This window comes from Sarcophilus harrisii, chromosome 1, assembly GCF_902635505.1.
Source record: "Sarcophilus harrisii chromosome 1, mSarHar1.11, whole genome shotgun sequence".
Classification (NCBI taxonomy): domain Eukaryota; kingdom Metazoa; phylum Chordata; class Mammalia; order Dasyuromorphia; family Dasyuridae; genus Sarcophilus; species Sarcophilus harrisii.
In genome coordinates, this window is record NC_045426.1 from 362,810,529 (window position 1) to 362,832,795 (window position 22,267).

Sequence of the window (22,267 nt, forward strand, 5' to 3'; positions counted from 1 at the left end):
GGCATAATTTAGAGCCCCAATTAAGGGTATGGAGCCTTGGATGTTTATAGGAAACAATTAAATGGCCTTTTAGTGTTATGAAAATGCCATGACAGAATCCCTTGCTGTAAAGCTGGTTTATGTTTTAATTCATCTCTTCAAAAATTCACTTGGTTAAGATGGAAAAGATGCATATTCGATTTATATTTCTGACTAAGTATAAATATAAAGTGAAAAAAAATGCTGTTAAAAAAATAATTTGGATTTATTTTTACATGGTTTTTCTTAGGCTTACCTGTGTCTTATAATCTATATGAGGATGTTTATAAATACAATGTTGTATCACTCTATTTTAGTTATTTTTACAATGTTGTATCACTATTTTAGTTATTTTTTCGTTTCGTCTTCACTGATAAGATTTCTATGATCAATAGTTTTTGACAATGGAACATACTTTCATTCACAAAATAAACTTTTTTGTCACTCTGCTTTTTCAGAATGTTTACTTGAAAAGGACTCTAGTGAAAAGTACAGATCTACCCTGGTTTTAGCAAATACTCTATGTGGAAATGCAAATTTTCTTTAAAAGATAATTTTGGCAACAATTTCCCTTTAAAAGAATCTATAGTAGATTTTCTTTAAATAATTGTACATTTAATGTGCCTTATATTGCTGTTTCATTGGTGTTGAATTTCCCAATGAAAAAAGAGAAGTAGACTGGCAAATTTTTTCCACCTTGAAATCTTAAAGAATGGCCTGGGACATTGAGGCATTTCACTAACTTGTCCAGGATACCACGGATAGGATTTGTAGCAGAAGCAATATTTGAACCAACTATTTATCTAGTATCCCATACTTTCTCTCACATTTAATATATTAATAGTGCCCTTAATATGTCTAAAAATCAAAACTCAACTTTCAAGAAATTCACAGATTCCTCATATGAAGACCAATAGGGTCATAGCCATGTTCTAGTTAGAAAAGACTTCAGAAACCTTCTATCCAATTTATACCTGACCAGGTACAGCATATTCTCAATAATATATTCAGCAAGTAGTTATCTTCCCTTTGCATCAAGATGTCCACTAAGGTAAAAGCTTGTATAACCCTAGCTGTTAGAAAGCTTTTTTTTACCTCAGGAGTAACTTCCTCACTTGTTTCTAGTTCTTTCCTCAGGGACCAAGCATGATAACTTTTTACATATTTGCAAACAGTTGTTGTGTTCCCCTTATTTTCTCCTCCAATATAAACATTGATTGTTTCTTTAAATGATATTCATATTTCACAATCTCTTCATTCTTCTGGCCACATTCCTCTGGAAATTTTTGAATATATTAATGTCCTCTTTAAACTATAGTGCCCAGAACAGAATCCAGTGTTCCAGATGTGGTTTGAGTTCCTTCATCCTTCTCTACATAACTTAAAATAGTCCTCCACAGTTAACTTCCTTTCCCACATTATAATTTGTCACCTATGTTTTTAAATCATTGTTCAGAAAGCCACATTCTCCCAAATCTGCAGCTACATGTAGGCATTAGGCATTATAAAGGCATATACTCTTAGGTATATTTTTCATCTACGACCTCTCAACATTTTATAGACATAAATTAATTAAAAATATTTCCTTTTTTAGCTTGAACTCTTGAAATAATAAGACCTCTTGGTCTACATTAAAAATAGGACCTTTGGCAGCATTGAGAGCAAGCTGCCAGTGTTCCATCAAATTTTGATGTTTTCTCTCTCAGGATATACTATTGTAATACAGGCCCCTTAAGTGAAGTGACATAATAACTTTAGTAAGAATTGGCAAAAGTATTGATTATAATGCCATTTTAGTGGAATTTGATCTCTTCCTGAAACTAATGATGTGTTTGGTGCTTAATTATTAAAAACTCTGTAAAAATTGAAAAAAAAATTCCAACATTTCTTACTTTAGTTAATAATTCAGTATTCTCAGTAGGCTTTTGTAAATTTCTCATTGCCTGATTTCATATTGAAATCTAGAAGCAAACGAAACATTTTTAAATTGCTTCAAGTTATATGGAGAATTTGCCAACTCTTATGTTTCATGGCAGTTTGAGGATTAGTAAATTACTTAAGCACTGAGGATGTTCAGCACAAAGCAGTTTCAAAAAAGATTGTTTTAGTTGGATGTAATTGGAACAATTTTGGGCTGATGCACTAAAGTTCACACTTTATAGGGAACTTCAGCTAGAACTTGTAAAAGAAAAAATCCCTAGGGTGACATTTTTAAAGGCTCATGCAATAGGCGTGTCACAAAAACTCACATGTACCCATCATGCAGGCAACAGCTTGTTTATATGGCTAAACATGGGCTTTGGCCTCTGTTGAGAGATTGTGCTCTCTGAAGTTCTTTCAGAATTGAAGGAGAGGCTTAAACCTATAAAGTTATTTCATTTAGAGTATGACTGTGCTTTTCTGCATGTTACAATTTAACATATTCATTCAGTCTTTTATAGGTGGAGGTGGCTATATAGACCAAGTGATACATGTCAGTTATATTTTTGACTTTTGTCAAAGGTATTTACCAGACTAAATTTTTTAGAAAACATGTTTAGTTCCTTAAATGAACATAATAATATTTCTGAAACTTTTAAAACTAAATATCAATGCATACATATGTTTTTAGTAGATTTCTTTCAATACTGTCATTGAAATGTGTTTAGAAATATTTGAAAATTTTCTTTTTTCTGCCCTTAATTTTAAGTTACATCTTTCTTCCCTAACAGTGTGTCAAATTTCACTATTCATTTATTATAGAAGAAAATCATATTAGAAAACCTTTTCATTGTATTGTGTGAGTGATAATGTAAACTCGAAGTCATATTTTATGCCTATCTTGTTTCAAATTTTGTTTATATCAGTCAACTTCAGAAATTATAAAAATGAACAAATAGAAACTCATCAGTGGAGGTAGTGGTGAAATGATTCATTATTCATTCCACTAACTAGTAACCTTTGTTCTTTAGAACAGAATATTATTCCCATTTTAGAGATGTAGAAATTGAACCAAAAAGCTTAATACTTTGCATAAGATAATAGAGAAAAAGGGTAGGATAGTAGGAGTAAGATTTGAAAACCTCAATGACCTGTAACCATTTCTAAACCTCTATAAGAAATTCCTAGCATACCTTCTTTCTATGGAAGTAGAAACCCTAGTTTGGGGAGTTCTCATTGATTCTGAGCCAGAAAAATAGGACCTTGGACTTGTGGTTGGTACAAAATGGTGGTGTACTTTGTGGTATTTTTATTGATTAGGGCTAATATTTTTTTTCCAAATCCCCAATCCTCAGGGTAAAGACATTTTAAGTATTTTTCAAAACGACAATGACCAGATGTGGGAAACAATTTGAATTTCTTATAGCAGCCCCAAAAGAGTTTTATTTTTTTTGTATCCTTGAATGTCTACTTTTGTCAGATGATATTTTGTTATAAAATGTTTCCAAAAATGTGGATGTTGTGGTCCTGTCACTTCTATGGTATTAATAAAGCCATAAATTTTATTTGAAAACTTGTGAAAATGGTCTTCTATACATTCTGCCGAAAGAAGCCCTCTTAGAACTGAGTGAGTTCAGTGGAATGTTTCTGGTAACTTGAAAAAAAAAATCAAACATGATCCTTTTGAGCTCTTGGCATTGTTTTAGAAGACTGTCCTAGCTTTCATCTTCCATATTCATTTTGTTGTTAAAAAATAGTGCTATTGAAGATGTTATATGAAATTTATCCTCTTTTTGTATTCTCTGAGCCAAAACCCAGACACACTCAAACTCTGTGTTTTGGCATATGATTTTGGTTGTTTGGTGTTTGAGAGCTGTGATAATTGATTAAGGTAGGACCTCTTATATTAGAATGTGAAATTCTGTCATAAGAAGGCAATTTCTTAGATTTTGATAGCTCTTTGGTAAACTAAGTGTTATCTAGCAATCCTATAACTGACTGAAGAAAAAAATAAAATTAAATATGTCAGCCTACCAGAAGGATGGCACACAGTCAAAGCCTAGATAGACCAGAAAGTGTACAGGATGGTGCTCATCCAGTCATCAATATAGCTAAGTAACTATACTTATGAAAGCAGTTGATAGACTGTTTTAATCAGTTTCACCAGAAGCACATAAGAGCCAAATTTTTATACTATTGTTGAGATTTTAAACTTTAGCCACCAATCTGTTAAGATAGAATTAATCTTTAAAAACATTTCCCTTTGGTACATAGTGTATAAAGAGTGAATCTAACACAATTGTGAATTGAATTGAAGTGCAATGTTTATAGGAAATTATTGTTGTTCAGTCATGTGCCACCTTTCATGACTCCATTTGGGCTTTTGTTGCCAGATTTACTAGCATTTCCTTCTCCAGCTCATTTTCCAGATAAGAAAACTAAGACAAACAGGGTTAAGTGACTTGCTCAGGGTCACACAACTAGTAAATGACTGAGACCAGATTTCAACTAGGGGAGATGAGTCTTTCTAACTCCAGACTCTATGCACTGAACCACTTAGATGTCGCAGAAGGGGAACTAAATGCAAGATTCTAATCACCATTGTCAATAGCATAAAGTTATATGTAGTAACTGCAAGCAAAGAGTCCATAGACAACTTCTCTGTTTACATAATATATGTGGGAGAGTCTTCAGACATGCTTGAATGAGATAGTCTGTAAATTACATCTTAGTTCAAAGGAGAATGATAACCACTTCATAGAAACATGGAAAATGGTTCCAAATTCTCAGGTATTTTGGTTAGTTTTTCTCCAAAGAAAAAATAATTTTATGATATTAAAGGATAAAGTAAAGAAAGAAGGTTTATACTTGTAAACTAATGTTGTTGAAATAATGATGTTGATTATTTTTCTCCTCCACAGGTTGTACCAATTCTTGAGATTCTATATCATGTTGAAGAAAGAAATTCACACCATGTGTACATGGCTCTAATTATTTTGTTGATCCTGACAGAAGATGATGGGTTCAATCGATCCATTCATGAAGTGGTGAGGCATGGTTGCTTTGGGGTCCATTTACAGAATTAGTTTTTATTTTCTATATTGATCATATAGCACTTTATTAATATTCCATTTCATTGACAGCTATCTTCCTATTTATATTCTTTTCTCTAACTAAACTAGAAGTTCCTAGAGGATAGAAACTCTGTTTTCTTAATCTTTTACTGCTTAAAAGCATGGTACTTTGCACATATTAGGGATTCCCCTAATATTTATTCAGTTGATGAAGGTAGAAATATATCACTATAAAATTAACTGCTGCAATAGCTTTTGTTCTATTTTCCCTCCTTTCTGGGAGATGTTTTTAGGGGACCTGACGTACAAATTCAGTATGTTTCTCCAGATTAATGAAGTGTTATTCTCCTTAGGCATGGTTATTAACCACGGGGATAAATTTCCTTTCAAAATCGTTTTTCTTAGTGATATATGCAAATGTTTATCTTTTCTTCTGAAGTTCATTTCCTCTTTTCAATTGAGAATGGAACTGAGGAGGCAGGTTGACTCATGTTTGCTTGATAAGTCAGAGAAAGGAGACAGGGGAGAACAGAAGGAGGTGAATAGCTGCCTGTTTTATGCCATTGTAATATCCTTAAATGACTTCAATAATGTCACACACATTTTAGTTTAAAGTTCTTTTCTGAATATTCCTGTTTGTCAACTAGATATTGCTTCCTTCTTTGTATAATTTTTATTCTTCTCTGCTAGGTTAATTTAAACCTTTTTTGTGCCAGCTATACAATGAAACCCAAATTTCAACTAGGTATAATGGATCTTGAACTTCTGTAGTAGAGGACAACAAGCACAAATATCTGTGGTTCTCATTTTTGGTAAAGTTATCACAAGATAGAAATTATTTTCATCAGTTCTTATTTGTTCAAAAGATTATCTTGTTTTATATTAAAAGAGAAAATGTTATTTTGGAAAAAGATGTAAAATTTTGGGAAAATTAATAAATGAAATAGTTTTTTCCTTACTGGTTGCATATATATTAGATACAAACTGCCTTTTAATATACAAAACCTCAGGTCATAAAACACTATGACCTAGTTAAGATATACAAGAAGAATTTAACCCTAAATTTATGAAAGTGAAAATTAGTTTTAGGACTGAAAATTGAAACTTTATAAGTCAACATTTAATACTACATATGTTTATTCTCTCCATAAATTTTATTTATCAGTAAGTAACAATATAAAAAGTGTAACTATTTAACTTCAAAAATTGAATCATCTGCATCCAACTTCTTAAATCTCTAAAAGAATTTTATGTTGTACAAAGAAATCATTTTCTTGAATGTTCAGCCTGTAATGGATCTTAGAGCTTATCTGCTCCATTCATTTCATTTTACATTTTAGGAAAATGAGGCCATTGTGTCTTGTGAAGGGATATGTATTATTTAGTGATAAAACTAGAGCAAAATCCTATCAAAATTACTTCTGTCAAAAAACACTAATTCCTATTATATATTTATATTAATACATTATAGATTATTAAGCCCCAAATTTTGATTAGTTCTGAAGATACAAATAAAAAAGCAATCTCTGTACTTAAGGAGCTTACATTCTACATGAAGAAATAACATAAAAAGGTCTAAGCAAGATAGATACAAAGTAGTTGGAAGATAACTTTATAGAGGAGAAGGCCATTGCATGATGGGAACTAGGGAAAGGCTTGCTATGGAAGGTTAATTTTGAACTGAGGCCCAAAGGAAGGCAGAGTTCTAAGAAGTGAGGTAAAGAGAACGTATTCCTGGTATAGAAAATAATATTTCCAAAGGCACAAAGACAAGAGATTATGCCATCTGTGCAAGAAGCAACAAATAGAACAATATAGCTACTCAATGGAATGGGTAAAAGGGAGTAAAGTATAAAGAGAGTGGAAAGGAATGCAGGGAGTGAAGGGAGCTATCATTGCCAAATGAAGGAACTTATTTGGTCCTATAAGAAATAGGAAGCTAATGGAACTTCTTGGGGCAAAAAAGCAGTATCTGCCGGCTTCATTAAAGATGAATTGGAGTGCAGAGAGACTTGAGTTGGGAAACCTTATTAAAAATCTATAGCATAAGATCAAGAAATAGGTAATGAGGGTTTGAACTAAAGTAATGGGCTATATTAATAATGGTGAAAGAGACAAATGGGAAATATATTGAGGAGGTAGAATCAGTTCTTTCAAGAAATAATTGTCAGAAACCCAAAGACCCCACTTTTGGGATAAGAATTCACTATTTGACAAAAATTGTTGGGAAAATTGGAAATTAGCATGGCAGAAACTAGGCATTGACCCACACTTAACACCATATACCAAAATAAAGTCAAAATGGGTTCATGATCTAGATATAAAGAATGAGATTATAAATAAATTAGGAGAACATAGGATAGTTTACCTCTCAGACCTATGGAGAAGGAAGGAATTTGTTACCAAAGAAGAACTAGAGATCATTATTGATCACAAAATAGAAAATTTTGATTTTATCAAGTTAAAAAGTTTTTGTACAAACAAAATTCAGACAGGATTAGAAGGGAAGCAATAAACTGGGAAAACATTTTTACAGTCAAAGGTCTCATTTCCAAAATATATAGAGAATTGACTTTTAATATATAAGAAATCAAGCCATTCTCCAATTGATTAGTGGTCAAAGGATATGAACAGACAATTTTCAGATGAAGAAATTGAAACTATTTCTAGTCATATGAACAGATGCTCCAATTCATTATTGATCAGAGAAATGCAAATTAAGACAACTCTGAGATATCACTACACACCTGTCAGATTGGCTAATATGACAGAAAAAGATAATGCTGAATATTAGAGGGGATGTGGGAAAACTGGGACACTGATACTTTGTTGGTGCAACCATTCTGGAGAACAATTTGGAACTTAGCTCAAAAAGTTATCAAACTGCATACCCTTTGATCCAACAGTGTTACTATTGGGCTTATACCCCAAAAGAGATCTTAAAAAAGGAAAAGAAGGGACCTGTGTATGCAAAAATGTTTGTGGGAACACTTTTTGTACTGGCTAGAAATTGGAAATTGAATGGATGTCCATCGATTGGAGAATGGCTGAATAAATTGTGGTATGTGAATGTTATGGAATATTATTGTTCCATAAGAAACAACCAGCAGGAGGATTTCAGAGATGCCTGGAGAGACTTAAATGAACTGATGCTAAATGAAATGAGCAGGACTAGGAGATCATTCTACACTTTAGCAACAATATGATGATCAAATCTGATGGAAGTGGCTCTCTTCAATAATGAGATGATCCAAATCGGTTCTAATTGTTCAGTAATGAAGAGAGTCAGGTACACTCAATGAAAGAATATGGGAAATGAGTGTAGACCACAACATAGCATTTCCACTCTTTCTGTTATTGTTTGCTTTTATTTTTATTTTCCTTCTCAGGTTATTTTTACATTCTTTCTAAATCCTATTTTTCTTGTGCAGCAAGATTACTGTACAAATATGTATACATATGTTGTATTTAACATATTTAACATGTATTGGACTCCCTGCCATCTAGGGGAGGGGATAGGAGGAAGGAGGAGAAAAGTTGAACCAGAAGGTTTTGCAAGAGTCTATGATGAAAAATTACCCATGCATATGTTTTGTAAATAAAAAGTTATAATTTTAAAAAAGAAAGAAATAATCATCATGTAAAAATAACTGATTACCTAAATTTCTTGAACTGCTTAGCTCTAGTAATACCTCATTTTGTGGAAAAAATATTAAAAATTTGGATGACACTCTGTGGATAACCTAGTGGTAACACTATCAGGTATATTCACTATGGAAATCAGAGAAAGAGGAAAAGGACTGATAAGCACAAAAACATTTTAATGACTGAATGAACTAATTGTGGTATACTAATGTAATGTAGTACTATTGTGCCAAAAAGAAAAGAATAAATAGTTTCAGAGAAACCTGGGAAAACTTATTTCAACTGATATGGAGTGATGGAAATAGAATCAGAAGTGCAATATATACAAGAATAATAGTACTCTTAAGGACAAATGACTGAGAGACTTAAGAATTTTGATCAAGATAACGACCAGTGATGGTTTCTGAATATTGATAATGAAACATGTTTACCTACCTCCTAACAGAGAAATGAAGGATACAGAATATAACATGTTATCTTCTGCATGTGACCTAAGCAAGAATTTGTTTTGCTTAATACTGCATATTTGTTAAAACTGATTTTGTTTTTAATTAATTTAATTTTTTAAAATAGTATTTCCAGCCCCTAATCAATTGAAATACTCATAGTCCACATGATGAAATTTCACAATGTGTAAGGGGCAAACAATAGAAACAATAATATTTTAAGGTACATATTTCCATTGATATATGAAAAAGGTAAAGAAAGCTCTTTCAGATTTTGAATGGATTAATTTGTAACTTGTAAAGTGTGAGAACTTAAACGGTTCAGATATTGAATTATCTATTTGTAGATTGCAAAAGGTGAGAAACTGGGAGTAATCTAGTCATAGCTTATAAAGGAAGTTTAAAGAAGTGTTTACTTTTTTTTGGAGGTATGAACAAGTTCCTCTACCATTTTGATGAAATTTTAAGGCATGTAAACATTAATTGGTTAAAGGATTGGCCACACATCTGGTAACCTTTAAAAAACCGTTTGACTGACTATAGAAATGGCAAGGATTTGAGTTGAGAGTTCTTACTGTTGGGCGTGTCATGGTTTCCTCGGCAGTCTGGTAGAATCTATGGACTTCTTAAAATAAGATTTTTAATTTCATAAATTAAAAAATAAAAGATTGTAAAGAAAAGGAAATTATATTGAAATACAGTTATTGTGACATTTTAAAAAAGTTTAACAATCCTTACTTTAAGGAATAAGTTGAGTTAGGGAAGACTTTCTTTTATGAGTCATTTACTTCTGGTGGTTAAAAATCAATTAGTCAGCAAACATTTATTAAGGGCAAAGAGAGAAAAAATACCTTCTTTCCCTGAAATAGTTCACAATCTAATAGAGGATATTAATTACCAAAAATGTACACACACACACACACACACACACACACACACACATATACATACACACATTGGGATTTAAAAAGTGCCACAGAATGAATTAAGTAAAGATGAGGAAAGGGAGCATTTCAGACTTGCAGCACAATCAGAGAAAATTCCCAGAACCAAGAGATGAGTGTTTTGATTGTGCAGCTATGAGCAGGACAAGAGTAGAGTGAGGTAAAGAGCTCCTTGGAGCAGTCTACCCAGCAGTTGTATGTACACAGGAGGAGCATCAGGAGGACACTACAAGAAGAAAAAGGATGTTGAGTGTGCGTTGCCTTGGCATTCTTTCTTCCCCTTGTTACTGTACTGTTTGTTCTTTCCACTGTTGCTCTATGTATTTGAAGGCATATCTTAGGTTTGAAGTAGAAAGGGTGATATTTTTTGTGTGGTACTTGTTTATTTTGTTACTGGTTGTGCGTTTTGGTATTCGTGATTTTTGACTTTTATGTTTAAGTTGTCTCTATGCATCTTGTCTGCAAGATTGCTGTATTTTGCTTGAATAGATATCATATTTTCTTTTAATGGTATTGCTTTTTTGCTTCTCTACTCAAGATCGTCCTTTGTTTCTGTATTTATGCATTCCCACTCAGTTATTCTCTTTTGGTTCTTTGGTGAAAGGATGACCTCTGGGATCAAAATGCAAAATGCAAAAGAGAACACTCTTTCCTCATTTCTTCCTATTGGTTTCCATGGCTTCTTTCAAGTTCTAATTAAAATTTCATCTTCTACAGAAAGCCTTTTCTAAATCCTCTTGATTCTAGTAACTTTTCTTTCCTAATTTTTTCTTATTTATCTTCCATATTGTTCATTTGTACATATTTGTTTATCTCCCCCATTTTGATTGTGAGCTTCTGGTAGTCAGGGTCTGTCTTTTACCTCTTTTTGTATCCCTAGCACTTAGCACATTTCCTAGTACATAGAAGGAGTTTAATAAGTATTTATTGTTTGATTAGACTGTGCACTCCTTGAGGACAAATACTGTTTTTTGCTTCTTTTTTGTATCTCTAGAACTTAATGTAGTGCCTGGCACATAGTTGATACTCATTGAATATTTATTAATTGACTAACTGGTGGAACTTGCCACCATGGATTCACATTTTTCAATTTTCCCATTTATTTCTGTTGTGTAAGTCATAAATTTTCCTGTTTTTTACTTTTGAGTCTTTCACCTTTCATTAAGGTTTCGCTGCAGACAGGACCCCAAAACTATCTTAGTCTTCTCTCATGCTGAGCAGTTTATGCTTCAAAGGCCTCATCCTCTGTCTCTAGCAAACTCTGGGGGAATAGAACTGGCTCTTGCTAGATGCTAGGCTCTTTGTTTCATGGCTTCCTCGTGAATCCACATCCATTCAGTAATACTTCCTCTGTTCTTCAATTCTCTCTCTGAATACTGTTATGGCACACAGTACTGGAGTCTAAGCCAGTGAAAGTCTTTTGGTTTTCCATTACACTGAGAGGATGTGAGTTCTTTTGAAAGCTGTTGAGTTAGTTTATTTAACCTTGGAGCTAGAACTTAGTAGCCAGTGGGGGAAGGGTAGCTGAGTAATTAGATCATTCTTCTCTGCTGTGAATTTATTGATTTTTTTTTTTTAACCTCATTTGGCTACTTGATGTCTTTAGTGTGCAACAGTTGCTTTGTATCTTGAGCATACCTCCTTTTTTGGAGAAGTCTTTTGAATCTGAGAAAATGGCTAGTCCTCCCATCTCCTTGGTTGTGTCCAATTCTAAACTATATTGCTTCAGAGAACAGCTCTCTTTTCTATTTCTTTCAGTTCATTAAGACATTTTGATATACTTCAGTATATTCAAACTTTTCAGATCTCTCTTTGATTTATTTGGTTCTTTCCTCTCTCTTGTGTCTCACCTATATCACAAATTGTATCTGTAGCTTAGCAAATAAAAGAGAATAATATTTTAGGAATTTTTCATATAGCTTTTTATTAGATGTCACCTGAATTTGGTGAGTTGATGTCTGAACACTTAGTTCTACCTAACAATGAGTTTTTGTTGAGGAAGTTTGAAAGAATGCTCTTTTTTTAAGATATATTAGATCTCTCCAGGGTCAGAGGCTAGTTAATGTGTAGTTAAATGCAATGAGCACTGCATTGACTTAGAATTTTGGGAATTTGAGATCAGCTTCCAATTCTGTTACAAGCTGTGTGACCTTCATAGTCACTTTTTCACTCTGGGTCACAATTTCCTTATCATTTTCAGGATAGATTTGAAGTAGGTGATATCAAAGATCCCTTCTGGATTTATTGATTGATTTAGTTTAAGTAAATAGAGTATTGACGTTAGCTTTGTGGAAAAGCAACATAACATAATGGAGAAAACCCTGACTTCAGTCAGGAGACAACTGAGGCCCCAACTCACCTTTGCCATTGTTGATCCATGTGGTATAGAGATTAAATTTTAATGATGATAGAAGAAGGAACTGCAGTAGGGAATAATAAGGAACATTATGTTCAACAGAAAATAAAATTCAGATATGGCATGGTAGAAAAGGAGATGGTCAAACATTTATTTGACGATAGTTAATCCAGTATTTGGCTGTAGAATTGACTTTTTCCCTTTTTCCAATTGAATTATTCTTAATTTGGAAATACTCCCACCCATGTGACTCTGCTCATCACTTCATCTCTCCTTCCTTTTTTCTATCATCATCCTTCTTAGCAATATTTGACATACTGTTCTACTGGATACTTTGTCCTTTTTAGGGTTTCCTGACACTGTTCAATTCTGCTTATCTTTTTGCCTATATCTCTTTTGCAACATCTTCATTCAGATGACTCTCACACTTAACACCATATACCAAAATAAGGTCAAAATGGGTTCATGATCTAGATATAAAGAATGAGATTATAAATAAATTAGGAGAACATAGGATAGTTTACCTCTCAGACCTATGGAGAAGGAAGGAATTTGTTACCAAAGAAGAACTAGAGATCATTATTGATCACAAAATAGAAAATTTTGATTTTATCAAGTTAAAAAGTTTTTATTCAGACAGGATTAGAAGGGAAGCAATAAACTGGGAAAACATTTTTACAGTCAAAGGTCTCATTTCCAAAATATATAGAGAATTGACTTTTAATATATAAGAAATCAAACCATTCTCCAATTGATTAGTGGTCAAAGGATATGAACAGACAATTTTCAGATGAAGAAATTGAAACTATTTCTAGTCATATGAACAGATGCTCCAATTCATTATTGATCAGAGAAATGCAAATTAAGACAACTCTGAGATATCACTACACACCTGTCAAATTGGCTAAGATGACAGGAAAAGATAATGCTAAATGTTGGAGGGGATGTGGGAAAACTGGGACACTGATCATTGTTGGTGGAATTGTGAATGAATCCAACTATTCTAGAGAGCAATCTGGAACTATGTTCAAAAAGTTATCAAACTGTAAATACTTTTTTATTCAGAAGTATTACTACTGGGCTTATACCCCAAAAAAGATCTTAAAAAGGGGAAAGGGACCTGTGTGTGTAAAAATGTTTGGGCAGTCCTTTTTGTAGTGGCTAGAAACCGGAAATTGAATGGATGCCTGTCAATTGGAGAATGGCTGAATAAATTGTGATATGTGAATGTTATGGAATATTATTGTTCTGTAAGAAACAACCAACAGGATGATTTCAGAAATGCCTGGAGAGACTTACATGAACTGATGCTGAGTGAAATGAGCAGGACCAAGAGATCATTATGTACTTCAGCAATACTATATGATGATCAATTCTGATGAACATGGCTCTCTTCAACAATTAGATGAACCAAATCGGTTCCATTTGTTTAATGATGAAGAGTACCAACTACACCCAGCGAAAGAACTATGGGAAATGAGTGGGAACCACTACATAGTATCCACTCTCTGCTTTTGTCCGCTTGCATTTTTGATTTCCTTCTCAGGTTATTGTTACCTTATTTCTAAGTCCGATTTTTCTTGTGCAGCAAAATAACTGTATGGATATGTATACATATTGTATTTAACATATACTTTAACATGTTTAACATATATTGGTCTACCTGCCATCTAGGGGAGAGGGTAGGGGGAAGGAGGGGAAAAGTTGAAACAAGGTTTTGCAAGGGTCAATGCTGAAAAATTACCTATGCTTATAACTTTTAAATAAAAAGCTATAATAAAAAAAAAAAAGTATTACCCTTCCCCCCCCCAAAAAAAAAAAATTAGCAGTGCCTGATGACACTAAGTTCAATGGTCTGCTCAAAATGGAACATTACAAATTCCCAGTTCCAGATGGGTCTGCCTCTGAAGCCCACTGTTCTTTACTTATTAATAAAATGATACTCTGTAGAAAAAAAATAATAATTTTGCAATCTGGCTACTTCCTTTATTTTAGAAATACCTTCCAGCTTTCTTAGACTTTATTCCCCTCCATAAATTCTGTGACTCAGCTCTACTCAGCTCCTTGCAAGTCTCTCATCTCCATGGCTTTGCATTAACTGTACACTAGGCTTAGAATACTCTCTTTCCTTAACTGTTCATCCTGGCTTCTTCAGTTTCTTTTAATACAATTTAAATCCAATCTTCTATAGAAGTATTTTTATTTTCTTCAACACTGCTAGTACCTTCCCTCTGATAATACTTTCTATTTACATAATATATGTCTTTTATTTACCCAGGCATTTTCATGCTTTTTCTCCCAAAGAAGGTAGAGTACAGGGGACCATATTTTTACCTTTCTTTAAATCCCTATGAGCCATAGTTTAGCACAGTGCATAATATATAGGCAGTCATTAATGCTTGTTGACAAACTCACTTTACTTTCCTTATCTGTGAATTGAGGATTGTAGAGAAGTTGATCCTTTATATACCTTTCAACTCTTACATTCTGTAATCCTGTAATACTTTTCCTCTAAAGAACTAGACTTTCGTCTAGAGTATTTGACCTGTCTTCCTGATTCCTTCTTAAAGTTTGTAGAGGAAGTAGAAAAAGGAAGATTAAAAAAATCTATTCATGATATGCATACGCATAATACTGTGATGTGTGTGGATCAACATGTCCCAGGGTTAATTTGTGAATAGAACCTTTTTATTTTTTTATTTCTTAGTCCTAATAACACTTTGACTCCTTTGAGACTTATATAAAGAATTAAATAAAAAACTTTCTGAAATGATGGATAAAAACATTTTGAAATGTTGTACTGCATTTGTTTTCCTGATTAGAAAACAAATGTCCCTTTTGAAAACTTACGGTTAATTACTCATGTTTCAAAATACAAGTATATATAAAAAAGACAGGGTAAATCTTGCCAAGATATCTTTGAAGACAAAAATAAATTTCCACTTTATCACAATATTTATGGGGTTTAGAACTTAATAAAATTTGAGGAATAGAAACTCACATTACAAAATAGAATCTTATAATCTGAGTGTTGGAATGTACTCTAGGATATCTCCAAATGCAAGAAAAACTAAGGATTGTTTACAAAGATTTTCAGTGTTTACAAATACTTAATAAAAAGTTTTAATAAGGTCTTTAAAGATTGAATTATGTTAGATTAACCATAATATAATAATATAAAAAATATAATTTGAGCTACCAGAATTCTGTTTATCCACAGCCTTTGGGAGAATTATTATTTATAACTAATATTTAATTAAAGTATTAAGATGTTAAAAATAACTTTTAAAATTCGGAAGCATTTTTCTTTAAAATATAAAATGTTAGAAATAAATCAAATTTTATTTATCACAAATTTCACAAAATTTCTTCACTTAAAAACTTTTTCTGGGTGCCTTCCATTAGAAAACCTTGAGGGCTCATTTTCAACAGTAACTTAAGCAATACTACAGTCCATATGATTCTTCCATTCCCAGTTTTTCTTCTCTATATTCATATCAATTTGCCCACTTTCAGATATAGAATATATAAAAACTTAGAACTGTTTGCTGTATTTTGAATTTTTAAGAACTAAAAATATTGGAGAATGTTAATGGAACTATTTTATATTTTAGAATAGTCAGAATTATAGAAATTTGGAGCTGATAAATGCCTGAGAGTCACATCATTTTATTTCTGAGAAAATAGAAGCTTGGTCACAGAATCACAAAAATGAATAAATCTCAGAGTTTGGAAGGACAAGAGTGGCCATCTATAATGGGCAAAATTCCCTTTGCAATATATATACCAAACACATTATTGCTCCCACTGCCACCACCTGAAACTTTTTCCTCTGCCTGTCTTTACTTTTACTATCAAGGTAACCACCCTCCTTAGAATTGCCCCAAGTTCCAACATAAGTGTCATCTACTTTATCTTCTCCAAGCACTTAAGTCCTGTTTCTACTACCATATTAACATGTTTTGGATATGCCCCCTTCTCTTTTCTGATACTGCCACAATCATAGTGTAAGCTCTCATTGCTTCCTGCTTGTATTACTGTAGTAACTTTTTGGTTGGTCTCTCTGCTTCAGTTCTTCCTTCCCTCCAACTCCTTTCCATCCTCCACTGAGCTATCACATTCTTACATATATAAATATGACCATGTTACCTGTCCTTTTTGATCAATTCCAATGACTCTATCACCTCCAAAATAAAATATAAAATCATCTCTTTTAAAGCCCTGATGATCTGATTCCCTCCTGCCTTTCTAGTGTTCTTACTCCCCTGAATTTACTCTTCAATACAGTGATACTAGGCACCTGTCTATTCCTCTAACAAGACAGATGATCTTCCAACTATGGATATTTTCATTAGTTGTCTTGCCTGGAATTCTCTCCTTCCTCATCCCTGCCTCCTGAATTTTTTAGTTTTCTTTAATTCTCAGCTAACATCCTACCTTGTATTTCTTGTTTTATTACATTTTCTGTAATACTTAGACCTTTGTGTTTACTGATATTTATTTGAATGCCCACAGTTATTTTCAGCCATTAATATAAATCCTTTCTAGCACATCATTTTTTGGAAAAGACTGAAAAAAAGAACTAAACTTTGATTTCTAGCTACTTTTATTTGTGAGTTCTTTATAGAAAGACATAAAAGTTTAAATTTTTGCGAGAACATTATATTGATACTATTTTTCTTTATCATAGTTCCTTAGTAAGGAAGTTTTGGCAGGGGACCAACCTAATTTCTTTATTAGTTGCAGTCATCGGAAAATCTATACATAATTTCTTCATACTCTCTCTTCTCTTTTTTTCCCTTTTTTCTTCTTCCTGTCTTCCTCTCCCTCTCTTTTTGTTGCTACTACCATAATAACATTATTGTATTTTATAAGTTAAGATGAACATTAAATTGATGAAACTCTTTGTTTATGTTTTGGTATGTGATTAATACAAGAACATGAACAAAGAGTTTCATTAATTAAATTAGTAAATCATTCAATTACAAATATTTAGATTTCACTTTCTTGCTTCATACTTGCTTCATAGTAAAGTGTGGATATTATATTTTTGTGTTTTCTATGAAGGATGGAGAATCTTTAATCCTTCTCATGATTTCATCAAGCTCTAAGACTAAAGGGACAGTTGGTCAATGAGAAGGGATCTGAATGGACTTTAGAGAAAATTTAGTTGAACATTCTCAATTTACAGAGAAGGGAACTGAGCTTAAATGAGAGATCTAATGGTGGCCTAGCATTTTGAGCATTCTATCTGTGAATATAGATTATTTCATAGAGGATAGAGGAATCAGTAGTTTATGAAAACAAAAAAAAAGAAAAAAAAACCGCAAAAAGCCAAAAACTTAGTAGGAATCGTTTTTTGGTGAAATCTAATTAATAATTGTCCGGGGAACTGGGAAAGTCAGAATCTTGTGCTTCCACTTTTATCTCTGGTTGAGAAATTGTAGAATGACTTTAAATGTTTTGGCAATCATGCCACAACTTTCTTGATATAGAAAAAGGTTCTGCATTAATGAATCTTTTATCTTACTCTGCTAGATGTCTATACCTGTCTCTACCCCATAACCTTTTCTTTATTTGTTTTTAACTCCTGTTTTCCCTATCTCATAATTTTATTCTTCTACTCATATCTTGATACCTTTACCATTTAACTAGCCATATTATAGATCTAAAATATATCAGGCATTTTCTTCAGTTTATTAAATGATTAGTCATTTTTTCATTTGAACACTATTGAGTAACTTCATCTACTAATACAGATTAACAATTTCTCAGCTACTTAGGTCCTGAGGGAGCTGCCTAAAGTACCAAGGTGACTTGTCCACAGCCAGGATATCTCAGAGGTAGGAGTAGAACTAGATTTTCCTGGCCCTAACACCATCTAGACATCCATCCTACTACTTATTTTCTTTGTTCTTTTTGGTTTGTTTTTCTTGTTCTTAAAATGATTCCAAGATTTTTCTTGAGGCAAAGGATTCTTTTCCACCCTGGTATTCTTATCAGTGGTTTTATATGGCAGTGAATACCTTGGCCTTTGGAAAATTGAAGTTAGGTTATAGACCAAATTGGTAGATTATATAAATCACAATAAGCACAAAATGAGCTAAATATGAAAGATTTCATTTTTTAAAAAATTAGAGGAAAATAAAAGGAACTTTCATGACTATGGCTTTGAGAGACAATTTCCAACCATTTAAAATAAAAGGAGAGGAAATCATAAATTTAAAAATAAGCAATGAGTAGTGTATATTAAGAGACTCTTGTTTCATATAAACCAACTATACATACACACACACACACATGCACGCGCGCGCAATATTAGGAAATTTGGATGTGACATGGGAATCCACATGAAATGCTTTAGGAGGGGAATAAGGTGTGTATATACATATATAGTTTTAAATATCCCTCTTAATAAACCTACCTTCAACTCATATTCTGTGATTTTTTTTCATTTCTAGATTAATCATCTTAAAATATGAATTCATCTCTCTAATTTTTCTTCTAAAATATGGCTTCCCACATTTGCTCTCTAATCTCTAATCTGAGTGTAAAGTAATGTAAAAGTGCTTTTGGGAAAGTAAAAAACTGTACAATGCAAAATGTTGGGTTGCAGCTTAAACTGACATAAATGTACTGGTGTAATAGCAAAGTGCTTTTGACCATTTCTGCTATATTACTACATACCTGTCTTCAACAAACATTGATCATGTACATTTAGAGACTCATTAATGCAGCATTCATTTGTGAGGTGTAAAGTATCTAGAATAAAAATTGGTCAGAAGTTCCAAAGATTTAAATTAAAAACTAAATTTTGTATGATAAATCCATCTGCATGGACTTTGGAACATATGAACCTGCACTTAATTACGTGTCCTACAGGTTACAGTTGAAAATGAAACCTTGACTTCAGACAAAGTAATTTAATTTGTTCTCCATTCTTTTAATATGCCTTAAGAGTTTCTTCTACACTTTTACTTATTCTGATCTTCTAGGGCAGAGACCCTCTAGGTAAAAATCAAAAAAAGAATTTATTATGATCTAACCTGAAAGAATTTTATAGACCTAATGGGAAAGTGGAGGGGTGGGCTCCCCTTCATGGCTCTTCTTCTCATTGGCTGGGAGTCTGGACTTACATTCTAATCTACCCAGAGACTAAGAATACTAGCCAATGACATACTCTTTTCCATATTAGAAACTCAGTGCTGATGAAAAGGTCAGGAGGGGAGTAAGAGGGAAATGTGTATATCCAAGATAATCAAACACCTGTGGCTTTAGCACAACTTGTTATTGTGAAATCCCAAGTTATAATAAGAGCATAGGTTGAGGCCACATTCTTATTCGAAGTCTTCACTAGTTCATCACATTCGTCTTTAAGGTTCTCCTAACAACCATAAAGAAAAATATATACACACCTGTTCTCTTCTTTCTATCCTTGCATGTCTGTTTCTCTGTTTCTTCCAAACCTTCTCCATTCCCTTCTCCCCTCTCTTTCCCTAATCTTCCTAAATTACTGTGCAGACTTTATACTCTTCCCTACTCATATGACACTATCTTTCTTTTTATCCCACCTTCTTTCATATTTTTTTGGTGTGCTTTTATTTTTCCAATTAGGTTCCAAGCCCCCAGAGTGTTTTGGTTCTTGCTTTATGTGATTATTTGTCATATATTCCAAATACATGGTTGGTTTTAAGTTTCATTTCTAAGAAGCTAAGATTTAAAACAAAAGTTCCTTCATATCTATTATTGTAAAATATTTTCTGATCCACAAATATATCTTTTTGTTTGGAGTCCGATTGATTTCTTCTCAAGAAAGAGAAATTATATGAAAAAGCAGTCAGACTCCCCCTTTTGGTGACCCCAGAAACACCAGAGGACAAGCTAGGCTTGTGAAAAACCTGTTCTACCTGTATTGATCTTCAGATTCTCATATTGTTTAAAGGTCTGGTTCTTATTATAAATATTTGAAATTTTTGTTATATGTTCTTTTTTGAATTTTTTTTTTACCCTCTATATGCATGTAAATATATATCTATGTCTGAGTTCACTGGTATTGTTTTCTGCAATGGAATTTTAAAGCAATAATTGGTCACTATCTCATATTTTGAAAATTATTGGAAATATTTAATTCTTATAATTAGACCTTCTGAGTTTGGAAAACTTTCTTACATTTCATAGTATGTTAATATGAACAATAACAACAACGATAATACTCTATTGGTTTATGTAATGATTCTTTCCAGAACACTTGAAACCACTTTTGTATGTACTGTCATGGTCATCTACCTGGCATCCCTATTTGATGAACAGAGGAAGAGATATTTTATAGACTTGAACTATAAACATAGTTTCTGTTCTTGACCACAATCATGTAGCATCAGACTTGAACTGTTTTTCAAGTTTCCTGATTTCTGTATTTATTGATTTTTCCACTACTTAAGTACATTTTCATTATTTCAAAGATCTGTCATTTAATCAGTGTTTACCCTTTCCATGGATATTCATTGCAGATTTCCAACTACTTAGTTGATAGTCTTCAAAATTCACTTCCCAGTAGCCAAATTGAGGATAAACATTTTCAGAATTGGCTAAGTTGGTCCCCTGGAAACAGGCATAGCACTGGGCTTCTTCAATAGATGTTCCTATCCAGGGACTTTAATATATGTTTCTAATAAGAGGAATGTTAGAATATTTATCTACCAGACATTGATATATGATGTAACAATAAAAACTAAGAATCCTAACATCTTAGGAACTTATAGAACTTTAGAAATACTTTTGTCTGACCTTTGCATCTTGCAAATGAAGAAACTGCTGGTAGTAGTGAAGATATCACTTTCCTAAGGCCAGATAGTAGCAAATCAGGACAAAAATCCTGATCTCTTAGCTCTCTCTGTTGTATTCTTTTTACTACCAGCTATTTCCACATTTTTATTCTTCCAAGAAAATATTATTCAGCCATGTTTTTCATGGCTCTTGAAAGTATTTGTTTTCCCCAAGAAACAGTTTCTTTGCATCCTTGCAAATATATTCTCAGTTAAAGAAAGTAACAAGTTATTTAGGACAAGTAGACTAGAATGAGAATTTTTCTAGTTTTTTCCCTCTTTTATTTTTATTACTTTGATTAGTAAATGATGAATAGATATAGAGGAAATTGTTTTTGGAAAAAACTATATGCATATATACATGTATTTATATATTTATTTGGAAGGGGGTGTTTGGGGGGGGTGGAGAGACTGAAATATTCTGTATATCATAAGGTTGCCATTGAGTTAAGAAGGCATAACTTTATTTTTTTGCTGAGACAATTGAGATTAAGTGACTTGCCCAGAATCAGAGCCGTAAGTATTGAGTGTCTGAGGTCAAATTTGAACTCGGGTCCTCCTGATTTCAGGGCTGGTGCTCTATCCACATAACTTTAAAATGAAAAATCTCTTTGTATATAAGGAATTATACTTTTCCAAAAAGGAAAATGTTCTTTTCTTTTTCTTTCTCTCATTTTAAAATTTCCCACAATTTCTCATTTATAAAGCTTGCCAATTTGATGAATAATTCTTTAGTGGACACTGAAATTTCATTGTCATCCTGGAACATTTACTGAATACAATGAACTAGGTAAAATTTTGTAGCTCAATAGATAGAGTGGGGTCATGAGGGATATCAAATACAATTGTATTTAAATCTTAGTATCAGACATTCAGGTATATGCAATAATTCCCCTCTGTGTTTCAGGCAACACTGAGATTATAAATTAGCAATGACTTTGTAGCCTACATTGATGAAGGGAATTTCCAAAGCTAGAGTTCTCTATATTTATGAAAGCCCAGATCTGTCAGTCAAGCATCAAGAATTTGTTAAATATTT

At 32.7% G+C, this 22,267-nt stretch overlaps 1 protein-coding gene across 5 annotated transcripts in view; it reads left to right on the forward strand.

Annotated features, from left to right (window-relative positions):
- DYM (dymeclin) overlaps nucleotides 1-22,267 on the forward strand; it is a 525,071-nt gene that overhangs the window by 214,655 nt on the left and 288,149 nt on the right. For all 5 annotated transcript variants that reach the window (XM_031945966.1, XM_031945964.1, XM_031945968.1 and 2 more), the window contains one exon: nucleotides 4,860-4,985. In XM_031945966.1, coding sequence (XP_031801826.1) covers nucleotides 4,860-4,985 — 126 coding nt within the window. The remainder of the gene's footprint in view (nucleotides 1-4,859; nucleotides 4,986-22,267) is intronic.